The 21,611-nt window shown below is 46.8% G+C and overlaps 1 protein-coding gene across 1 annotated transcript in view; it reads left to right on the plus strand.

The window, feature by feature from the left end:
- Nucleotides 1-21,611, plus strand: part of LOC144686126 (hemicentin-1-like) — a 418,005-nt gene that overhangs the window by 274,031 nt on the left and 122,363 nt on the right. The window contains 10 exon segments of the mRNA XM_078551270.1: nt 443-571; nt 1,467-1,736; nt 3,710-3,900; nt 5,643-5,856; nt 10,119-10,253; nt 10,666-10,856; nt 11,348-11,429; nt 13,391-13,660; nt 14,287-14,457; nt 16,581-16,751. Of these exon segments, the coding sequence (XP_078407396.1) occupies nt 443-571; nt 1,467-1,736; nt 3,710-3,900; nt 5,643-5,856; nt 10,119-10,253; nt 10,666-10,856; nt 11,348-11,429; nt 13,391-13,660; nt 14,287-14,457; nt 16,581-16,751 (1,824 nt within the window).

Consider the following 21,611-nt stretch of genomic DNA (forward strand, 5'->3'; position numbering starts at 1 on the left):
TTGTTGCGGTAATGCTTAAAGAGACCAGACGCTCATCCCCTTTGGGGTGGAATTCCTCTCTTTAGTGACGTGACCGAGATCCAATTCAGTGAACCTCCCAATGGGAACAGCAGTGGTGGATAATGTTGAGCTTTGGCACAGGAATAAAGTCATTACCTTGATTCGGGAATAACGCTTGACAGTGAACTATTGCACGCGCATGTCAAAATATACCTTTAAAGTATGATCAGCAGTGATAGGCAAAATAGAACCATGTGTCACTGGAATGGAATTCAAATGTCAGAATTGTTAGCAATTCGGGACAGTTCACACTGTGTTACCAAGGAATGACTGTTTTCTGAGGAAGGAAGGTGAGCTCTCTTTACGGTAGACACGTTTGACTATGCTGCTGCTGCTGTGTGTGTAATGTTATGTTTTGACTGATCATTTGTTTCTGTCTCAGGATTTTTCATATTGGCTAATGGAGGGCTGGAGATTGCCAGAGTCACAGAAGAGGACTCAGGGGATTACATGTGTATAGCCCAAAATGCAGCTGGCACTGCTCTGGGCAAGACAAAGCTGGTGGTCCAAGGTAGGGTTGTAAAGGGGGTAAATGCTTTGAAATTAAGGGCATTAATCTCATTGGTTTAACAGATTACTGACAGCATTGTAGTAATGAAACAAGTCACATGCATAACTACATGCATGGCACGTGCCTATGTGATTGGACTATGGAATGATCTAAATGTAAGAAAATATTTTAGAGTTCCTAAAATATTATGTTACTTTCATATTGTTTAATCTGAAAGTAATCTTTTCGAAGGCTTGAACTCAAACACATTACCTTCCGACAACCAGGCAGTAGGTATTCTCTGATCTTTAAGATGGCCAGGGTTCAGACACAGACTGACTCCTAGATAGCCAGGGTTCAGACACAGACTGACTCCCAGACGACCGGGGATCAGACACAGACTGACTCCCAGACGACCAATGTTCAGCCACAGACTGACTCCCAGATAGCCAGGGTTCAGACACAGACTGACTCCCAGACGACCGGGGATCAGACACAGACTGACTCCCAGACGACCAATGTTCAGCCACAGACTGACTCCCAGATAGCAAAGGCTCAGACACAGACACAGACCGACTCTCAGATGACAGGGGATCAGACACAGACTGACGCCCAGACAACCAAGGATCAGACACAGACTGACTCCCAGACGACCGGGGATCAGACACAGACTGACTCCCAGACCACCAGAGATCAGACACAGAGTGTCTCCCAGACGACCAGGGATCAGACACAAACTGACTGCCAGACGACCAGTTATCAGACACAGACTGACTCCCAGACGACCAGGGATCAGACACAGACTGACTCCCCGGCGGCCAGGGGTCAGAAGCAGCTTGGTTACATTTATGTAAAAAAGACAATCTGCTCATTGTATCATGAATGATGAAATGAACTTTTTCTCTCTTTCCCTCAGTCCCACCGATTATCAAAGCTCACAGTAGGGAATATAAAGCCACCATTAACCGCGCTGTGACTTTACCCTGCGAGACAGAAGGCCACCCCAAACCCGAGGTGACCTGGGTGAAAGATGGCCGCACCGTTGTTGACCAGATGCGCCTGCAAACGTTTGCGAATGGATCCCTACGTATCCCGCAGGTCCAGTTTTCTGATGAGGGATGGTACACGTGTATTGCCAGGAACAAGGTCGGCGTGGTCAGCATGGACAGGATTCTAGCGGTGCAGGGTGAGAATCGCACCATCACTAATGCAACTTGCATTTATATATCACCTTTAATGTGGTGAAATGTGCTTCACAGGAGCGATTGCCAAACAAAATTTGACACCCAGCTGAGGCTGTCGAGGGGTTTGTGCCGCCTGATGTTGAGGCAAAACGACCTTTATTCTGTAGCAGAGGAAATGTCCAACAGGTACATAAGTATCTGAAAAGAGATTTGTTTGGCTAACATTTCAGAAAGAACTTGCATTGACATAGCGCCTTTCACAGCCTCAGGGGGTCCCGAAGTGCTTCACAGCCAATCTGTGGTGTAGTCTAGTCACTTTGTAACGTAGGAAACGTCACAGCCATTTGCGCACAGCAAGTTCCCGCAAACAACAATGGGCTGATGATGGCTGCTCTGTTTTTTGTCATCTCGGTTAAGGGATAAATAATGACCAGGACATCAGGAGGAACTTACCTGTCCTTTTTCAAATTGTGCCCTTTGCATACACCTCAGAGAGCCGATAGAGCCTCAGTTTAATGTCTCATCTGAAAGACGGCGCCTCCAGCAGTGCTGCACCCTCTCAATAATCTGAATTACATGCTCAAGTGTCTAGAGTGGGACTTGAACTCTCAATCGTCTGACTCAGAAGCAAGAGTGCTACCAACTGAGTCACGACTGACACTGCCTAAAACGTTGATCATAATTCCCAAGGCTGCGCTGCCAAGGATTAGCATCACTATGGAGATAGTGCAGTGAGATTTTATCTGATGTGCATTCATTGCTAGGTTCTGCGCCAGACAGTGCCTTATAAAATACAAGAACACAATAGAAAGGAGCAAGACAAGACCATTCGGCCCGTCAAGCCTGATCTGCCATTCAATACGACCATGGCAGATCTTGGGCTTTAACCCCATTTTCCCACCTGCTCCCCATTTCCCTTGATTCCCTGAGAGACCAAAAATATGTCTATCCCAGCCTTAAATATATTCAACAATGGAGCACCCACACCCGTCTGGGATAGAAAATTCCAAAGATTCACAACCCTTTGAGGTTCCCCTCATCTCAGTCCTAAATGATCGACCCCTTATCCTGAGACTATGTCCCCACATTCTAGATTCCCTGACCAGGGGAAAGAACCTCTCAGTGTCTATCCTGTCAAGGCCTTTCAGAATCTTCTATGTTTCGATGAGATCACCTCTCAGTCTTCTAAATTCCAGAGAATAATGACCCAATTTGCTCAGCCTCCCTTGATAGGACAACCCTCTCATCCCAGGGACCAATTTAATGAACCTTCAGTGTACCGCCTCCAATGCAAGTATATCCTTCCTTAAAAATGGAGACCAAAACTACAGTATTCCAGGTGTCACAGAGGCTTGCAGATCTGTGGTGTTATTGAGATAAGTTTTCAGCTCCTTCTGTTATTCTCTCCTGTGATTCTCTGACCAGTCCCTATGTTGATCTCAGTCAGGGAATTGAGGATCAATTCTCCAGATCTCCTCTTTTCCCTCCCAACGGGAAACCGCCAGGTCTCCACTCAGCCCCTGTGAAATAGTGGTCGGGTAACAAGCTCTCATGTGGCCCTGCCACCTTTCTACTCCACAGCCTCTGTTGGTGTTTCAGCACCGTAGTGAGGGAGGGCTACGTTGCCAGAGGAGACCCTGGCTGCCTGTTCTGAAGAAAAGCAATAACTTCTGCGGAAGTTTGTGACAACATTTACCCCTCAACTAATACCACCAGGGCAAAACCTGGCCATTATCTCGTGGGATCTTGCTGTGTGTAAAGTGGATGGCACACTTGGCTATGTAACAGCAACGACTACACTCCAAAGCTTGTGAGTTGGACGCGAGACACTGTGGCATGTCCTGGAATATGAAATTGCTATCTAAAGACTAGGACATTTTCGGAATTGCCAGTGGCACTTTCAACCCCCCCCCCCCCGCCCCAGATACAAGAGAGCGAATCAGATTCTGTTTCACAATGTTTGCTTTTGATGCAGTTCCACCGTCGATTTTAATTGGTCAGTCGGAGTTTTCGGTGCTGGAGGATTCGCAGGCCTTCTTGTCCTGTGTCACTCAGGGTTTGCCAGTACCCGTGGTATACTGGGAGAAGGATGGCATCGCGGTGCCAGACGCTCCAGGAAAATTCACTGCACTGCAGTCCGGGGAGCTGATTGTGGAAAACGCAACAGTAAGTAGCTGTTCAGCGCCAGCTTGTACCTGTTTGAGAAAAGGCACATCGAGCATGTTCTCATAGTCACACCAGAAGGGTTTCTTTTCTAGTCTCCTGTCCTCTCCTGACTTGCACTGGAATGATGTTCCATGGGTGTGGGCAAACCTCCAGCACTGTGACAACTGTGAATTACTCTCCCTCCCAGGGATAGCTCTGAAGTACCTCTACACCATTGTCACTCGTCTGAGATCGGCTAGCAAACTGAAGGTCCCCCTTCTTGGGCAACCTGTCAGCTGTGGCTCCACGGTAATGCTCTTGCCTCTGAGCCAGAAAGTTGTGTGTTCAAATCTCACTCCAGAGCCTTGAAGCACTAAAAGCAGGCCGACGCTCCTGAGGGAGTGCTGTACACTCAGAGGTGTGGTCTTTCGGGTGAGATGTTGGATTGAAGCCATCCCTGCCCACGCGGGTGGATGTGAAAGGTCCCATGGCACTATTTTGAAGAAGAGCAGGTTCACCCCAGTGTCCTGGCCAATATTTATCCCTCGAGCAACATCACTAAAAACAGACGATCGCTGTTTGTGGGAGCTTGCTGCGTGTAATTTGGTTGCCAAGTCTCCTAAGTTGCAACAGAGTGACCGTGCTTCATTGCAGGAGCTGTGGGGCATCTGGAGTTCTCTTACTGAGTGACCACCACATTGAGTTTGCCAGATGATCCCATCAGGGAAGCCCCTTTCATTTCTCCTTGAAATGTATTTTCCTTCCCTGTCCCATTCAGTCTGTCTCCTTAACCCAACACTTTGAAGGTGGGCAAGAACAGCCATCTGTTGCCTTAAAGTTCTTCCCTTTCTTGAAGAGGAGGCACCACCCTGATGCCATAGACAATAACAGGTACCATCCTGTGAGTGGGTGCTCCAGCACTGTGTCCCTGTGCCAGTCCCACCATGTTTAGGGTTGCAATGAAAGTTAGCTGGGATGCATTTCTTCTATTTCAGCTGTTGGTCATACTGAGACCAATGTACTGGTAAAAAGAAAGTCTCATATACATTATTTGTTAGTGCCATTGGAACTCGCAGTGTTACTGTAAGTCAGATGGTACGGAGCTTGGTAAGAATAGGAATGATACATCACTCACTTGTTCTTAAGGAGATAAGGTCAGCGAGAAAGTGTTTACTGTGCTTAGGAAGTTTCTCTGGAAGCGAAGGGGTTTTGTTTTAAATGTGATAAGAAACTTGCATGTGTGACATCTGAAGTGTAAGGGGCACGTTTCAGATGTCTAATACGTCTCTCGATTTGTGCTCATGGGGTGAATGACAATGAGAGGCTGATGCTGGGAAATGGAACAGCCCTCAGCTTGTTTGGGCTCTGCAGGGTGGATGTTTCAGAACTGCTGTTGAGCATGGAGGGGGAGAAGGGCCAAGCCGACCCTCATGGTGCACTGTCCACCATTTTCAACCCATTAATTTTACCGTCTCCTTCTGGTCCCGCACCTTTATAATATCGACTCATCGGTGTCGGTGCCAAATGTCAGCGACAGGAGGATATTGACAGAGCAAAGTTTCTCCCGCCCAACAACCTGGCTGATGAATCAATGATTCACCAAACCTGGTGGAAAATGCACCTACTCCAATAGAGAATCGTTTCGCGTTCCCACAGCCACCCCACTTGGAGCTTGTCAGCTCAGCACTGTTATTGGGTCGCCCTGTGGCCACACAAAGTGGGCTGAGAATGGTTAACCTCCTCCCTTTCCTTTATTCCCACAGCCAGAGGATGCTGGCGTCTACACCTGCACGGCCGTGAGTGCCGCCGGCAAGGCCAGCCGTGACGTCCGCCTGTCCGTCAGCGTTCAGCCAGCATTCACAGAACTCCCCGCGGACGTGTCTCTCCACAAAGGGGAAAGGCTGTTGCTGACGTGTGGGGCAAAAGGCTTTCCAACTCCACTGATCAGCTGGATCTTCAATAACAAGCCTATAGCAGGTATGGAGGTGAACATCAGCGTTATTCCAGCACCATTCACTAAATCCTCTATTTGACAAGAGAACCAACTTCATAAAAACTTACAATTTATGTGTAATCTTTTACTTTACCCGTTTAGTCAGGTACGTTACTCAAGGAGTTAATTCTTTGGGTGCTGGCCTTTCTCATCCAAATGACCAATTTCCACAAGAGCCCACACAAAGTGTTGAATGGCTGTTTGACCACGGAAGCATCACAGGCTGTCCTATTCTCACCTCTGGGTAATGCTTTCCAATAGAGACACCTGGACAACACTCAATACGCAGAATCGTGACTTGAGGTCTCTTTCCCCTCAACCCCGTGGTTCATCAGAATCGAGACACATTAGACCCCACCCCCATCGCCACTCCTCCCACCAGCTAACCCAGTCCAACCCACCGACTCCACGCAAACTGCGAGTCAAACACCTTCCAACCATTTGTTAAAAGCAAGTGTTGCCACTGGCAAAATCATTTGCATGTGACATGGTGGAAACAGTGTGCAACTCTTCAGGAGATCCTCCTCCCTCCACCCCCACAATACACAAAAACGGGGTCAAGCAACCTCTTGATTTTAAAATTCTCATCCTTGTTTTCAAATCAAGCTGCCCCCCATCCCACTTCCCAATGACCTTGTTGCTCCCTATCTCTGTAATCTCATCCAGCCCACAATCCTCCGAGATATCTGCGCTCCTCTAATTCTGGCCTCTTGAGCATCCCCAATTTTAATCGCTCCACCACTGGCAGCCACGCCTTCGGCTGCCAAGGCTCTAAGTCCTGGAATACTCTCTCTACACCTCTTTACCTCTCTATCTCTCTTTCCTCCTTTCAGATACTCCTTAAAACCCCTTTGACCAAGCTTTTGGTCATTTGACCTACTACCCCCTCAAATGGCTCAGTGTTAAATTTTGTTTCATCATGCTCCTGTGAAGCAGCTTGGGATTTTTTTAATATATATTAAAGGTGCTATAGGAATAGCAGTTGTTGTTGGTGACACACCAGGAGGTGGTCAGTGCCTGAGGAACTGCGTCCCCTCCATAAGTGCCTTCATAAGAGGAAAACTGCGGGGGGCGGGGTCGGGAACGGGTGGGGGCGGGGTCGGGAACGGGTGGGGACGGGGTCGGGAACGGGTGGGGACGGGGTCGGGAACGGGTGGGGGTGGGGTTGGGAACGGGTGGGTGGGGCTGCAGAATAAAATGCTCGTCCACAAACACACATTTACTGGCTGTAATAAGCATTTCAGGGTCAGTTAGCTCAGTTGGCTCAATGCTACAGCGTGGTGCTGAATAATACCAGCAGCATGGGTTCAATCCTTGCACTGGCTGCAGTAGTTCTTGGGGCTTGTCCCATTGTAATATCATTGAACAACCCTCAGTTGACAAGGATGCTACCTAAGGAGAGAAGAAGCATTCCAAGAGGTCTTATGTTTGACTTATATAAAACAGAATGTTTCTGCTTCGTATTTTAATTATCTCTCTTATCCCTAATGCACTATAAAAACCAGTTGGACCACACACATTTGCTGTTGGTGAGAGTACAATTGGAGAAACTTAAACCCTAAGTAAATACATTCTAAGGTGCTGAAAAGGCCTCATGGTTGGAAAATGGAATTTGTGTCTCTTTTTCTATTAAAACACTCATATTTACTCGAGATTTAACCTTTAGAATTGTTGGATTAAAGATCAGGATTAGGTCAATGGAGCTTCTCTGTTCCGATTGTGTTAACCATGCTCACTGGTAACCAGACCATTGTATTCTGTGTAACATGGCATGCAGGCGGATTGTCTTTCCTGTACAGACCTGCACTCTTTCTATGGGGCCTTTATCCTGATTTGATAACCGACAAAGCCTAAAGCAATCGACAAATGAATACCAAACCCATCAACACAGGTTGCCCTGCCTTTAGGTGTCAGGTTTTCTTACAGTTCCTTTGGTAATTTGCTGTGGCATAGAATGATAAAGTGCAGCATAGGGGCAGGAGTGGGCCATTCAGCCCCTCGACCTTGCTCCACCATTGAATTAGATCATGGCTGACCTGTATCTCAATTCCATTTTCTTGCCTTTGCTCCATATACCTTGACCCACTTGCCTAACGAAACTCTGTGGATCTCAGTGAAAGCTCCAATTGTTCCGCCATCCACCACCTTTTCTGCCTTTTGTATGATGAAAGTCCTGGAAATCAGTGTCTACGAGAGTTGCAGCAGCAGAGACGAGAAAGGACTTCAAAAGGAAATTGGATGTGTGCTTGACAGAATTAAACTTGCAGGGTTGGTAGAGCGGGGAAATGCGACTGAGTGGATTGCTGTACAGAGACCCAGCATGAATCTGATGGGCTGAATGGCGTTAGAGTCGTTAGGATTCTAACGAGTGCTTTCTGATACCCCTCCTGACTCTAATTTTAAGTTTATGTCCCCTGGTGCTTAATTGGCCCCATCAATAGGAATAGTTTCTCCGTATTTACTCTATCCAATTCTTTTAAGCACCTCGATTTGATCACCCCTCAATCCTTTATTGAATACAAGTCAAGTTTATGCAACCTGTTTTGACCTTCAAAGCTCCAGGATCATTCTGGTGAATCTGCACTGTACGCCCTCAAAGGCCAATACATCCTTCCTGAGGCATGGTCCCCAGAACAAGATGCAAGACTCCCAATTGGAGTCTGGCCTAGGCATTCCATTAACCTTCAGCACCTAGCCGGCCCCTGGAAAGGTATTATGGAAATTCAAATCTGGTGACTTTTTAGCCTCAGGCTGAGATCCTGAATATCGGTTGTGCCTTAATCTGCATCGATGTGGGGGAGATGTGGGGATAGGGAAGGACGAGGGGTTTCAGAATGAATGCGAAGCAATTTCCACAGGGAAGGGGGGCAGGGGAGCCACCCCTGGACTTCCTTTCATGCACTTCCTCATAAACAGCTCGGGAACATACAAGCATACGAACATACGAAATGGGAGCAGAAGTAGGCCACTCGGCCCCTCGAGCCTGCTCCGCCATTCAATATCATGGCTGATCTGTTTGTGTTTTGAATTCCACATTTCCATCTGCCCCCAATAACCTTAGATTCCCTTGTCTAACAATCTATCTACCTCCACCTTAAAAATATTCAATGGCCCCACCTCCATCGCCTTCTGAGGCAGAGAGTTCCAAAATCGCGCAACCCTCTGAGAGAAAAAAATTCTCCTCATCTCTGTCCTTAAAGGACGACCCCTCATTTTAAAACAGTGCCCCCTAGTTCTGGACTCACCCACAAGAGGAAACATCCTTTCCACGTCCATCTTGTCAAGGCCGTTCAGGATCTTATATACTTCAATCAAGTCACCCCTCAATCTTCTATGCCCCAGTGGAAACAAGCCCAGTCTGTCTAACCTTTCCTCATAAGACAAGCTGCTCATTCCAGGTGCCAATTTAGTAAATCTCCTCTGAACCGCCTCCAACACATTTACATTCTTCCTTAAATAAGGAAACCAAAACTGCACACAGTATTCGAGATGTGGTCTCACCAATGCCCTGTATAACTGAGGCATAACATCCTTACTTTTATGTTCAATTCCTCTTGTGATAAAGCATCGCTTCCCATTAGCCTTCTTAACTACTTGCTGTAGCTGCATATTAACTTTTTGTTTTAAGCCACTAAAAGTCTGGAAATGCGTTGCCTGCTGGCCGGGGATTGGAAACTAGTGTGGCAGAACCAAGGTATTTAATTGCATGAGAAATAGGAGCAGGACTATGGCCCTTATGGCCCTTTGCACCTACTCCACTAGATCATGGCTCATCTTCTAACTCAACTCCAATCAGATCCTAGCCCCATATCCCTCAATTCTCTTAGCATCAAAAAAAATCCATCGATCTCAGCCTTGAATAGAGTCAATGATTGAGCATCCACAGCTCGGGGCTGGAGAATCCCAAAGATTCACAACCCTCTGAGTGAAGAAACATCTCCCCATCTCAGCCCTAAATGGCCGAGCTCTTAACCTGAGACTGTGCTCCCAGGTTCTAGGTTCCCCAGCCAGAGGAAACAGCCTCCCAGCATCAACTTTTTAAGGGAGTTCTAAGAATTTAATTTGTTTCAATGTGATTGCCTTTCATTCCAAGCGGGAGTGGATTCATGTTTAAAAAGCTTCACGCAATGAAAGGGGTTGAATAACCTTGTCTATTTTTACATGTTTGGTTTAAGCTGTGCCATTTATCCAGCTGCTGTATCAGTCGGAGGTGGATTATCCTGGATTACTCTGTTTTGTTATTCAGTGAAAGATCCTGGGAACGAAGGTCGGAGTGAACTGATTATAGAAAAGGTTTCCAAAGAAGATTCCGGCACTTACGTGTGCACAGCGGAAAGCGCTGTTGGGGTGATCAAAGCAATTGGATTTGTCTATGTGAAAGGTAAGACTGCCATTGGCTGTACTGTCTGTCACATGGACCATTGACCACTTTCCATTAACCTATGGGAATATTAATGACTTTGGGGAGTAACAGCAACCTTTTCACACAGCTTTGGGGTATTTTTTATCTTCCAGTTGTGGGAGTAAGGATCAATGTTCTAGATCAATTGTGCAGAGCAATAATTGATTTAAGTGTGGGGAAAACTTTGTCTGTGTTTAATAAAACATTCAAAGCCAACATATGGAAACTGGATATTTTAATCTACTCCAGGACTATCAATGGAGAGGCTCCATTATTGTCCTACTTGATGGAAGCTTTGTAGAATTTTCCAACTTCTGAAAGGAACCAGGAGAGATAAGGGAGACTTCTCGAGAGCCTCAGGGTAATTGCTGATGTTGGGTTCTGTTTTCAGAGGCACCAGTTCTCCGAGGAGAGGTCACCGCTTACCAGACAGAGCCCCTGGGAGGGAATGTCATTTTGAACTGTGAAGCCCATGGAGATCCAGTGCCATCAATAAACTGGGATAAAAACGGCAGACCCCTCACCATTAGTAATCGCATTCGTCAAATGAATAACGGTTCCCTGGCGATCTATGGGACGGTGGTAAGTCGCACTTCACCTCACATCAACTAGCTCGTGACATAGTGGAGCAAGCTTTAACATTTCGGTCCACCTCTTTCTCCTGATTAACCTGTTTTCTTCCTACATTTCCTCCTCTTGACCTTATCCTCACGTCTGCTGCTGCTGTTGTCCCATAGTGTGCTGTCCATCCCTCTCTCGCTCTCTCTGTGGCTGCAGACATCTTGTTTCCTCCCAATTTTACAGGTGTGTGATTTAGCCAGCGGACAGGGCTGCTCCTGGACTCCGGTAAGCTGGGCAAGTGTCCTGGTAGTGGAGAGACAGGGATGACTGCCTCTTCCCGGGCACAGTGCACATCAGCTACAGCCAACTGGACATATATAATGGAAAGCTTCCATTTCCAGCTCGGGAAGGATCAGACCCAGTCTCGCCCTCTTTAATAGTGAAACTCTTTCTAATGAACAAGGTTGATTTCCATTCTCTTTCATTGAAGTGTCTCCTGACCTTTCTGACAGAACGAAGATGCTGGAGATTACAAGTGTGTGGCGGAAAATGAAGCTGGGGTGGTGGAACGGAAAGTCACTCTGATGCTGCAGAGTAAGTACACTCTAGGGGGCACTTGGCCATCCTGCCTGAGGCCCAGATAATGCTGTAGTATCGTCTTTGGCCATTGGCGACCCTTGGGGTGCTTTAACTTCCAGACGGCTGATATCACCGACGTAGAGTTGCATTTCTGTTGTGCCTTCCATGACCTCAGGAAGTTCCAGTAGATTTTGCAGCCAATGAAGTTCTTTTGAAGTGTAGTCACTGCCATAATTTGCGCACAGCAAGCTCCCACGACAACAGAGCAGTAATGTTGACCAGGGCACCAGGGCCAGCTCCCCTGCTCTTCTTCAAAATAATGGGATCTTGTACATCCACCTGAAAGGGGCCTCGGCTTAATGTCTTGCCCGTAGGGTGGCACCACTGACAGTCCAGCACTCCCTCAGTGCTGCATTGAAATGCCAGCCTGGATTTGGTGTTCGAGCCTCTGGAGTGAGAGCTGACCCCATAGCCTTCTGACCCTGAGACGAGACTGCCTGTTTATAATATCCCCGATAACTCCCCTTCCCTTCTTCACAATAGCGCGGTGGGATTTTTTTTTTTTAACACCCACCCGAGAGGGCAGATGGGGCCTGGGTTTAACTGCTCTGACAGTGCAGCACACTGGGAGTGTCAGCCTGATTTTTGTGCCCGAGCCTCGGGAATGGAAATTGAGCCTACAATCGATTATGATTTATGATTTTGCTAAACGGATCGCAGATTGAATCATCCCCAGTAGCGTCCAGCTCGTGTTTAGACATTTCTCAGAAAGCCTGCTCAAAAAAGACTGTCTAGTTCAAAAATGAGACCAGTGGCCACTGGGGCTGGGCTGACGACCAATCAAAGGGGCTCATTCCCACAATGCACTGTTGCAGTGAGCATGCTCTGTAGGAGCCTGGCCTTTTCCAAACCACAGAAAATAAACTCTTAGGAAGATAGGAGTCGCTGGACAGGAACAAACCAAGGCCCATCTAATTCACCCACCATCCTGGCATTTGCATAGCATAACAACAATGGAGTTAAAAGAGACATGTTGTCGAAGTTTTTCACCTTGCACTTAGCAGGACAAATGCAAGAATGCCAAATTTCAAAGGGAACAACAATTTATACTGTAAGAGAAAAGGGTGCTAATTTGGCAAGTCAACTCTGATGGGTTGAGGCGTTGCCATGGAGAATGCACCAGGGAGCTATTGTCCCCCATGCTTTTGTTTAATTCAAAAAAAAACTATGAATTGCTGCCCCCTTTGAAATTTGGCATCCTGATGAGTGCAAGACAAAAAGACAGCATGTCTCCTTTTTCAGCAATACTCGGATCCCGCGCAACCCAGCAACTGTTAATAATTTAGTTGTTAACTAATCATCATAATTACATGGTCTGGAACAGACCCAGACATTAGACAAGGAAAATCCCCAGTGCTGGAAAGCTTTGGAAACCTTAGGTCCAAAGTCCACCATTTTTCTCCCCAGCTCCCCTCACTCGCATGTCTTGTCGTCTGACATGCACAGTTCATTGTGTGACTACATTTGCATCGAAGTACTGTAGTGGGTAGGTATTAGCAGGGAGGTGGTGGTATTGTCACTGGACTGGTATTCCAGAGACCCAGGGCAATGCTCTGGGGATCTGGGTTCGAATCCCATCACAGCAGATGGTGAAATTTGAATTCAGTAAAAATCTGGAATTAAAAGTCTGATGATGACCACGAAACCATTGCCGATTGTTGTTAAAAATCCATCTGGTCCTGGTTCACTAATGTCCCTTAGGGAAGGAAATCTGCTGTCTTTACCTGGTCCAGCCGACATGTGACTCCAGACCCACAGCAATGTGGTTGACTCTTAAATGCCCTCTGAACAAGTGCAATTAAGGATGGGCAACAAATGCTGGCCTAGCCAGTGATGTCCACATCCCATGAACAAATAAAAAACAAACAGTTCCACTGACTTTAATTTGTTGAACAACTTTGTTTCCCTCTCTGCAGGTGCACCTATGTTCACTGTGGAACCTTTGGACACAGTTGTGGGTGTAGGGGACAGAGTCTTGTTGCACTGCCAGGCAACAGGCGAACCTTTACCTACAGTGGAGTGGACCAAAAATGGACACCCGGTCAGGGAGAATGAGCACCTGGTTGTGTTACCAAACTCCACTCTGCAAATCCTCTCCGCTGTGGAGGAAGATACCGGAGAATACGAATGTGTAGCCCGGAATCTCATGGGATCTTCCTTTGTAGGAATAACTCTAACTGTGCAAGGTAGGTAAGGGTGATATCTTTATGACCAGCTTTATCTTGAGGCATTATTGCACTCGGTACAGTGACCTGGAAACTGGCCATTTTTCAACACTGACTTAAGAAAAAAAAAGTCCCAGATAGTCCAGCATAGACTCGATGGGCTGAATGGCCTCCTTTGCAGTGGAGGCAGGGTCATCGACTATTTTTAAATCGAGGTAGATAGATCCTTGACTAACAAGGGAGTCAAAGGTTATTGGAGATACGCGGAATGTGGGGTTGAGGTTACAATCAGATCAGCCATGATCTTATTGAATGGTGGAACAGGTTCGAGGGGCCGAATGGCCTACTCCTCCTAATTCGTATGTTTGTATGTTCATATGCAGTAAATGATCCTATAAATATCCTGTAGGGACTGAGGGATAAATACGGATAGAGATAATAGTGTACTGTGTGGAAATATAGACCAGTTGGGCCAAATGACATGTTTTTGTGCTGTAAACAATAGGCAGAAAGAAAAGTTAAAACTAAAAGGATAGGCCCAAGATTGTTCCTTGCAACCCATCGCATGTGTTTGCTGAATACAAACGTAAATGGCCCCATCGATGGGGCTGACTGTAGTTGCAACCTGTTACCTTCTCTTTTCACAGTGCACGGTGGATTCTCGGATTGGTTGGACTGGGGCCCGTGTAGTGTTACCTGTGGCCGAGGGATCGAAGAGCGAATCCGTTTGTGCAACAATCCCTTACCGGCCAACGGAGGAAGACCATGTCGCGGTTGGGATGTAGAATCAAGGCAGTGTAACGCAAAGCCTTGTCCAGGTAAGGACCTGAAACCGTGCATTAGTTCATCATAGCCCATTGCTAACTCACCACAGAAAGAAAGTGTTATTATAGCGCCTTTCATGACCACCAAATGCCCCAAAGCCACTATTGAAGTGTAGTCACTGTTGTAATATAGGAAACACAGCAGCCAATTTATGCACAGCAATGTGATAATGACCAGATAATCTGTTTTCAGCTTCCTGATTGAGGGATAAACATTGGCCAGGACACTGGGGATAATTCCCCTGCTCTTCTTTAAAATAGTGCCATGGGATCATTTACATCCACCCGAGCAGGCAGAAGAGGCCTTGGTTTAACATCTCATCCAAAAGACAGCACCTCTGACTGTGCAGCACTCCCTCCATACTACATTTTTGTAGGATCGACAATGGTTTCGTGGTCACCGTTACTGATAATAGCTTTTCAATTCCAGATTATCAATTGAATTTAAACTTCACCACCTGCCGTGGTGGGATTTGAACCCTTGTCCCCAGGTTGTTCAATTAACTCTCTTGTTGGAGATGGCCAACAATGTCCAGCACCATTTGCGACCCCTCAGATAATGAAGCAGTGCGAGCCCACATACAGCAAGACCCGGACAATATCCAGGCTTGGGCTGACAAGTGTCAAGTAGCATTCACACCACACAAGTGCCAGGCAATAACCATCTCTAACAAGAGAATTAATCTAACCTTTTCCCCTTGACATTCAATGGCATTACCATCACTGAATTCTCCAGTATCAACATCCTAAGGGTCAGCATTGACCAGAAACTGAACTGGACTAGCCATATAAATACTGTGGCTACAAGAGCAGGTCAGAGGCTAGGAATTATGTGGAGAGTAACTCACCTCCTGACTCCCCAAAGTCTGTCCACCATCTACAAGGCACATGTCAGGAGTGTAATGGAATACTCTCCACTTGCCTGGATGAGTGCAACTCCAACAACGCTCAAGAAGCTTGACACCATCTAGGACAAAGCAGCCCACATGATTGGCAACCACCCCCCCACCTCACCACTGTAAACATTCACTCTCTCCACCACAAATACACAGTGGCAGCAGTGTGTACCACCTACAAGATGCACTGCAGCAACTCACCAAGGCTCCTTCAAAAGCACCTTCCAAACCCACAACCTCTTCTACCTAGAAGGACAAGTGCAGCAGATACATGGGAACACCATCACCTGGAAGTTCCCCTCCAAGCCGCTCACCATCCTGACTTGGAAATATATTGCCGTTCCTTCACTGTCACTGGGTCAAAATTCTGGAACTCTCTCCCTAACAGCACTGTGGATGTACCTACACCACATGGACTGCAGTGGTTCAAGAAGGCAGCTCACCACCACCTTCTCAAGGGCAACTAGGGATGGACAATAAATGCTGGCCTAGCTAATGACACCCACAACCTGTGAATAAATAATGAATATATAATTAATGACCTGTGGAATAGTGCACCATCAATTAATGAATATATACTTGTCTATATACAAAAATGGTGGTGGAATTGGTTGAGAAACTTCAGAAATGTGCTCCACAGCACCAACCACTGGCTGAAGCTGACAATTACATCATTGCATGTCACTGGTTGCATTCAGGATTTCTGATCTAAATGTTTACATAGGCAGTTTCGATGTTTAAGTTCAGCATAAACAAATGACCAAAAATCATGAGGGTCAGCAAGGTGTACATGCCCATGATTTTCAATAATAGATGTATTCAGTATTTCACTTTCTCCTCTACGAAAGATTATGACTCTTGCTAGTAAATCGCCCCATGAATCTCAGGATCATCCTGCCACCCTAATGCCCCTTCCTCATGCTTGTATCAGGCAGTTATTTGACTCGGGGCATCACAGTTCGACCTTGCCCAACACCCACAAAAACATGTTTTCCGACAGGATCCGCTGGCTCAGTTCTTTCCCCCTCTCGCCCGTTGCTAGCTGTAGCTGACCCGAGTGAGATCTTACTAGCTCAGCAAAAAGCCCTGGGATTGAGTCTGGGGGCCATTCCCGGTGGGGAAAGGGTCAGGAACGCAGCCAACAGCGCAGCTGCTCAGCGAGCCAAAGTGTAACTCCTGTGCCGCCGGCAGTTCCTAACCGGAGCGTCTGTTCGCTGTTAGTTCACGGGCAGTGGTCTGACTGGGGTGCGTGGGAAGGATGCTCCCGAAGCTGTGGACAGGGATACCGGACTCGCACGCGAAGCTGCAGTGACCCACCCGCGCAGCACGGAGGGCGGCCATGCAAGGGCAAAGCGACCGAGGTGAAAAAATGCGCCTACATTCCATGCCCAGGTAGGAAAGGATAAAGCCAATGCTTCAGGCAATAAGAGTTGTGTTCCTTCAAGCCCATTACCATTGAGATTCTTGCACACCAGTTCACCAGCTTTAAAAAAAAAACCACACCTCACAGTCGGTCACATTCTAACTCACGTCACAGAGCGATGTCCCATTGTTCTATAACTTAGCTTATTGAGGTATGTGACTAACTTAATTCACTTTACTAATCTTCAGACTGTTGAGGAAATTTCTCCTTCCTTTTAAGCTGAAAAGCTGAAACAGACACTAATAAGATAGTATGAAAGCCACTCGGGTGACGCAAATATCTCTCGTCTGAAACACAGCAGCAAATAGCGCAGGGAAAGGGAAGAAATTTGCTGACTGGCTCACTTTCCCCAACCCGTTTAATAATGCTGTGTTGCCATTTTAATTTAAGCACAATTAGCGGATGTCACCAGTTATCCCTAGTCAATCACCAGTATCGTGGGCATGTTGAGTTTAGTCGGTTTTTAAGACGGGATATAAGACACTAGTTATACAGCAGAAATAAAAGACTGTGACAAGCAGTGCGTACCAATCCAGGTCGGGCAGGACAACTGGCACGTGCCAATAGCTCTTTCCTCTTCTTTCTCTTTTCTTCTTGTTATCTCATGTCTTCACAGCTTAAATTACTCAGGAAAGTTAGAACGGAGTCAACATAATTCCACTCTCGAGAGTTCTCCTCCGCTACCTAATGGCACTGAGGCCTTCCACAGTTTCTTACCTTTTTGCCCTTTTTCAGGGGCTGAACTGGGTGTTATATTGACAGGGCCTTGTTGCCCTATTAAGTTCCCCTTAATATAAAATGCCCAATAGTATGTCTTGTTCTATGTCTAAACCATGGGGTAAAAGCCCACCCGAATGTTATCCACCTTTTGTGACCTTCTAGCACCTTTGCATGTACCTCCTGAACTTGATTTACCAGGCCTTTAGCTCGTCCTGGTAAATCTCATCCCTTGCTGTTCTTCGTGATCAGTTCCAGAACTTCCTTGAATGCATAGCTTTGAAGCACGGTTATTTGCTTTAAGTATCTTTCCCATTTCTCTTCCACTTTTAAAAAGGCCTCGTTTTACCACAGTCCCAGTCCAGGCTAGATACGGCTGTCATCACATAAGAACAATTATTCCACACACTCGGTATATTGCTAATTTCTAACAGCATGTCGGCTGTCATGACTCAACACCAATGCTGAGCCAGAACATTTCTTACATAAGTAGCATGGATTGTGTTGGCAATCTGCTGAAGTGACTAAGAGTTCAATTCCCCATTTCAAATACTCAGTAAGATGAAGGACATGGGTGACCATCTCTCTGGTCTTGCTATCGCCTTCTTTCCCGCGGAGAACTGACCAACCTCCCTGCACAGCCAGGACTCAATTCAGAAGCTCAGCATGTGAGAAACTCTCCACAGCTCTGCAGTCTACTGCATGATGTTCTATATCAGCATACAGTCCATACTGTGTGAGCTGAGCCCCTCGCTCCCCTCTCCCCGCCTGTTTCTCCTCCCTTTCCCGCTTGCCTATTGAGTCAAAAGGAGGGTATTCTCTCGTTGCCCTTGTTTCCAGTTCCCAGCTCGCTGAATGAATTGTGCTTCAGGCCGGAGGCGAAGCAACGCTCTCTCCTTCTTTGAGATTTCTTTCCTATTCCCCTTGGCTTTATTGAAAATATGCAAAACCCATCCAAAAACTGACCATAGGAACAACAGGAGGCCATTCAGCCCCTCAAGCCTGCACTGCTGTTCCATTAGAAAAGGATTGATCAGTAACTCAACTTGTCTTTGCTCCATATCCCTTGATGCTCTTACCCAGCAAACATCTAGTGAGTGGTCTCGAAAACTCCTCTTTGAGGGGAAAGAGTTCCAGATTTCTACCCTTTGAGTGAAAAAATACTTCCTGATTTCCCTCCTAAATGGCCCCTTGTACCTGATTTCCCACATCAAAGGAAATAGTTTCTCTGTATTGACTCCATCGATCCTTTTAACATTTCTAACACCTCGATCAGATCACCCCTCAGTCTTCAATACTCAGTGTGACGCAAGCTAAGTTTATGAAACCTGCCCAGTCAATGTCTTATTAATTACATTGTGAAAGTTTCATGGCAATCACATTATTAAACAGGTGATGGGTGTTTGTACACCTATAAATGGGGATAGCTGGGACACTGGTATGTTGGAGTAATGTTGACTGTGAACTAAGCCAATGACTCTCTCCAGCAAAGAAAGCTGTTGTGCCTTAGTTTTAACTTCACCAAACAGTGTGGATCCAGTTAACATGTCCCTATAATTTAACCATCTAAGCCCCCAGGATCATTCTGGTGAATCCACGCTATACCCCCTCCAAGGACAATATATCCTCCCCGAGGTGAATGCCATACTCCAGGTGGGGTCTGACTGAGGCTCTGCACAACTGAAGCATCGTCTCCTCCCCTCTGTATTGCAGCTTCCTTGAGATAAAGGCCAAATCAGCCCAATTAACAATGTAAACAAATAACTCCGAGGTTTGGATTGGAAACCAATCCTATATTACTGGAGGTACCAGAGTGGCATTCATTGGAATTGTAAGAACATGATTGAACCTCCCATGGCACTGCCCGTCATGCCTGAGGATGCACTTATTATAAGGCCAGGCACATCATCCTTTTGTAAAAACACAGTACTCTGCTGCTGAAGTGTAGATAATGTGGCCCTCTATAGGTTTGACGTCTAATCGAGAATTAAAGACTAGATGAGCTCACGTAGTTAAGAGCCTGCAGATATTGTGCTTCTGGTACGTTCTGGAGAACTATTGTCTGTAGATTCCAAATGATGGCTTTTCTGTGTATTTCCCCCCACTCCCTACTGCGTTGTGACGTAGAGACTTGCATTGGACACTGTGAGACAGACAGACAGTGCATTTGAGTGTAATGTTTTTACATTAATGGGGAAAGAGAGCAGGGAACAAAAAAAGGCCAAATTCAATCCATCGCAACCATTCTTTCTATAGACCACATGTCGGATGGCCTCTGCTTGACCCTATTCAACTTCCCAAGGAGAGATAAGCTAGTGAAAATTCCAAAATGTCTATCCTACCTAGCGCCACATCCCACATAATACCCCCTCCACCCTCACATAATACCCCCTCCACCCTCACATAATACCCCCTCCACCCTCACATAATACCCCCTCCACCCTCACATAATACCCCCTCCACCCTCACATAATACTCCCTCCACCCTCACATAATACCCCCTCCACCTTCACATAATACCCCCTCCACCTTCACATAATACCCCCTCCACCCTCACATAATACCCCCTCCACCCTCACATAATACCCCCTCCACCCTCACATAATACCCCCTCCACCCTCACATAATACCCCCTCCACCCTCACATAATACCCCCTCCACCCTCACATAATACCCCCTCCACCCTCACATAATACCCCCTCCACCCTCACATAATACCCCCCCCCACCCTCACATAATACCCCCTCCACCCTCACATAATACCCCCTCCACCCTCACATAATACCCCCTCCACCTTCACATAATACCCCCTCCACCTTCACACAATACCCCCTCCACCTTCACATAATACCCCCTCCACCTTCACATAATACCCCCTCCACTCTCACATAATACCCCCTCCACCCTCACATAATACCCCCTCCACCCTCACATAATACCCCCTCCACCTTCACATAATACCCCCTCCACCTTCACATAATACCCCCTCCACCCTCACATAATACCCCCTCCGCCCTCACATAATACCCCCTCCGCCCTCACATAATACCCCCTCCACCCTCACATACTACCCCCTCCACCCTCACATAATACCCCCTCCACCCTCACATAATACCCCCTCTACCTTCACATAATACCCCCTCCACCCTCACATAATACCCCCCTACCTTCACATAATACCCCCTCCACCCTCACATAATACCCCCTCCACCCTCACATAATACCCCCTCCACCCTCACATAATACCCCCTCCACCCTCACATAATACCCCCTCCACCCTCACATAATACCCCCTCCACCCTCACATAATACCCCCTCCACCCTCACATAATACCCCCTCCACCTTCACATAATACCCCCTCCACCCTCACATAATACCCCCTCCACCTTCACATAATACCCCCTCCACCTTCACATAATACCCCCTCCACCCTCACATAATACCCCCTCCACCTTCACATAGTACCCCCTCCACCCTCACATAATACCCCCTCCACCTTCACATAATACCCCCTCCACCCTCACATAATACCCCCTCCACCTTCACATAATACCCCCTCCACCCTCACATAATACCCCCTCCACCCTCACATAATACCCCCTCCACCCTCACATAATACCCCCTCCACCCTCACATAATACCCCCTCCACCTTCACATAAAACCCCCTCCACCTTCACATAATACCCCCTCCACCCTCACTGCTATTACATCCCTCTGGTTCAGATTGCTTGGCGAATCCTTGTGATCCATGCAGCATTTGACCAACTATTCATGCTTAACGTATAGCTCACCAGAGGGTTATTTGTGCATGTTGGTTTCTGAATGAGTTAATCAAGCCAGCATTAACTATTTTAATTCTATGCATTTATTATTTCCTGGGTGAATGGGAGGGTAGGAATCCTTGTAATCTCCAGTGGAACTGGTTGAATTTATCCTCATGTCCTCTTACTCTGTGCGTCCAATGCAATTTTAATAACTTACCTGTTGTCGTTCTTATCTCATGTCAGTTGGTGAAACTAGACACTAATACTTTTCTTGATAATAGGTTTATTCACAGAATGCATCATTACACATGTCTGCTTCCAACCTACCGATCCAATGTCCCAGCAG

This window comes from Cetorhinus maximus, chromosome 10 (assembly GCF_964194155.1).
Source record: "Cetorhinus maximus chromosome 10, sCetMax3.hap1.1, whole genome shotgun sequence".
Classification (NCBI taxonomy): domain Eukaryota; kingdom Metazoa; phylum Chordata; class Chondrichthyes; order Lamniformes; family Cetorhinidae; genus Cetorhinus; species Cetorhinus maximus.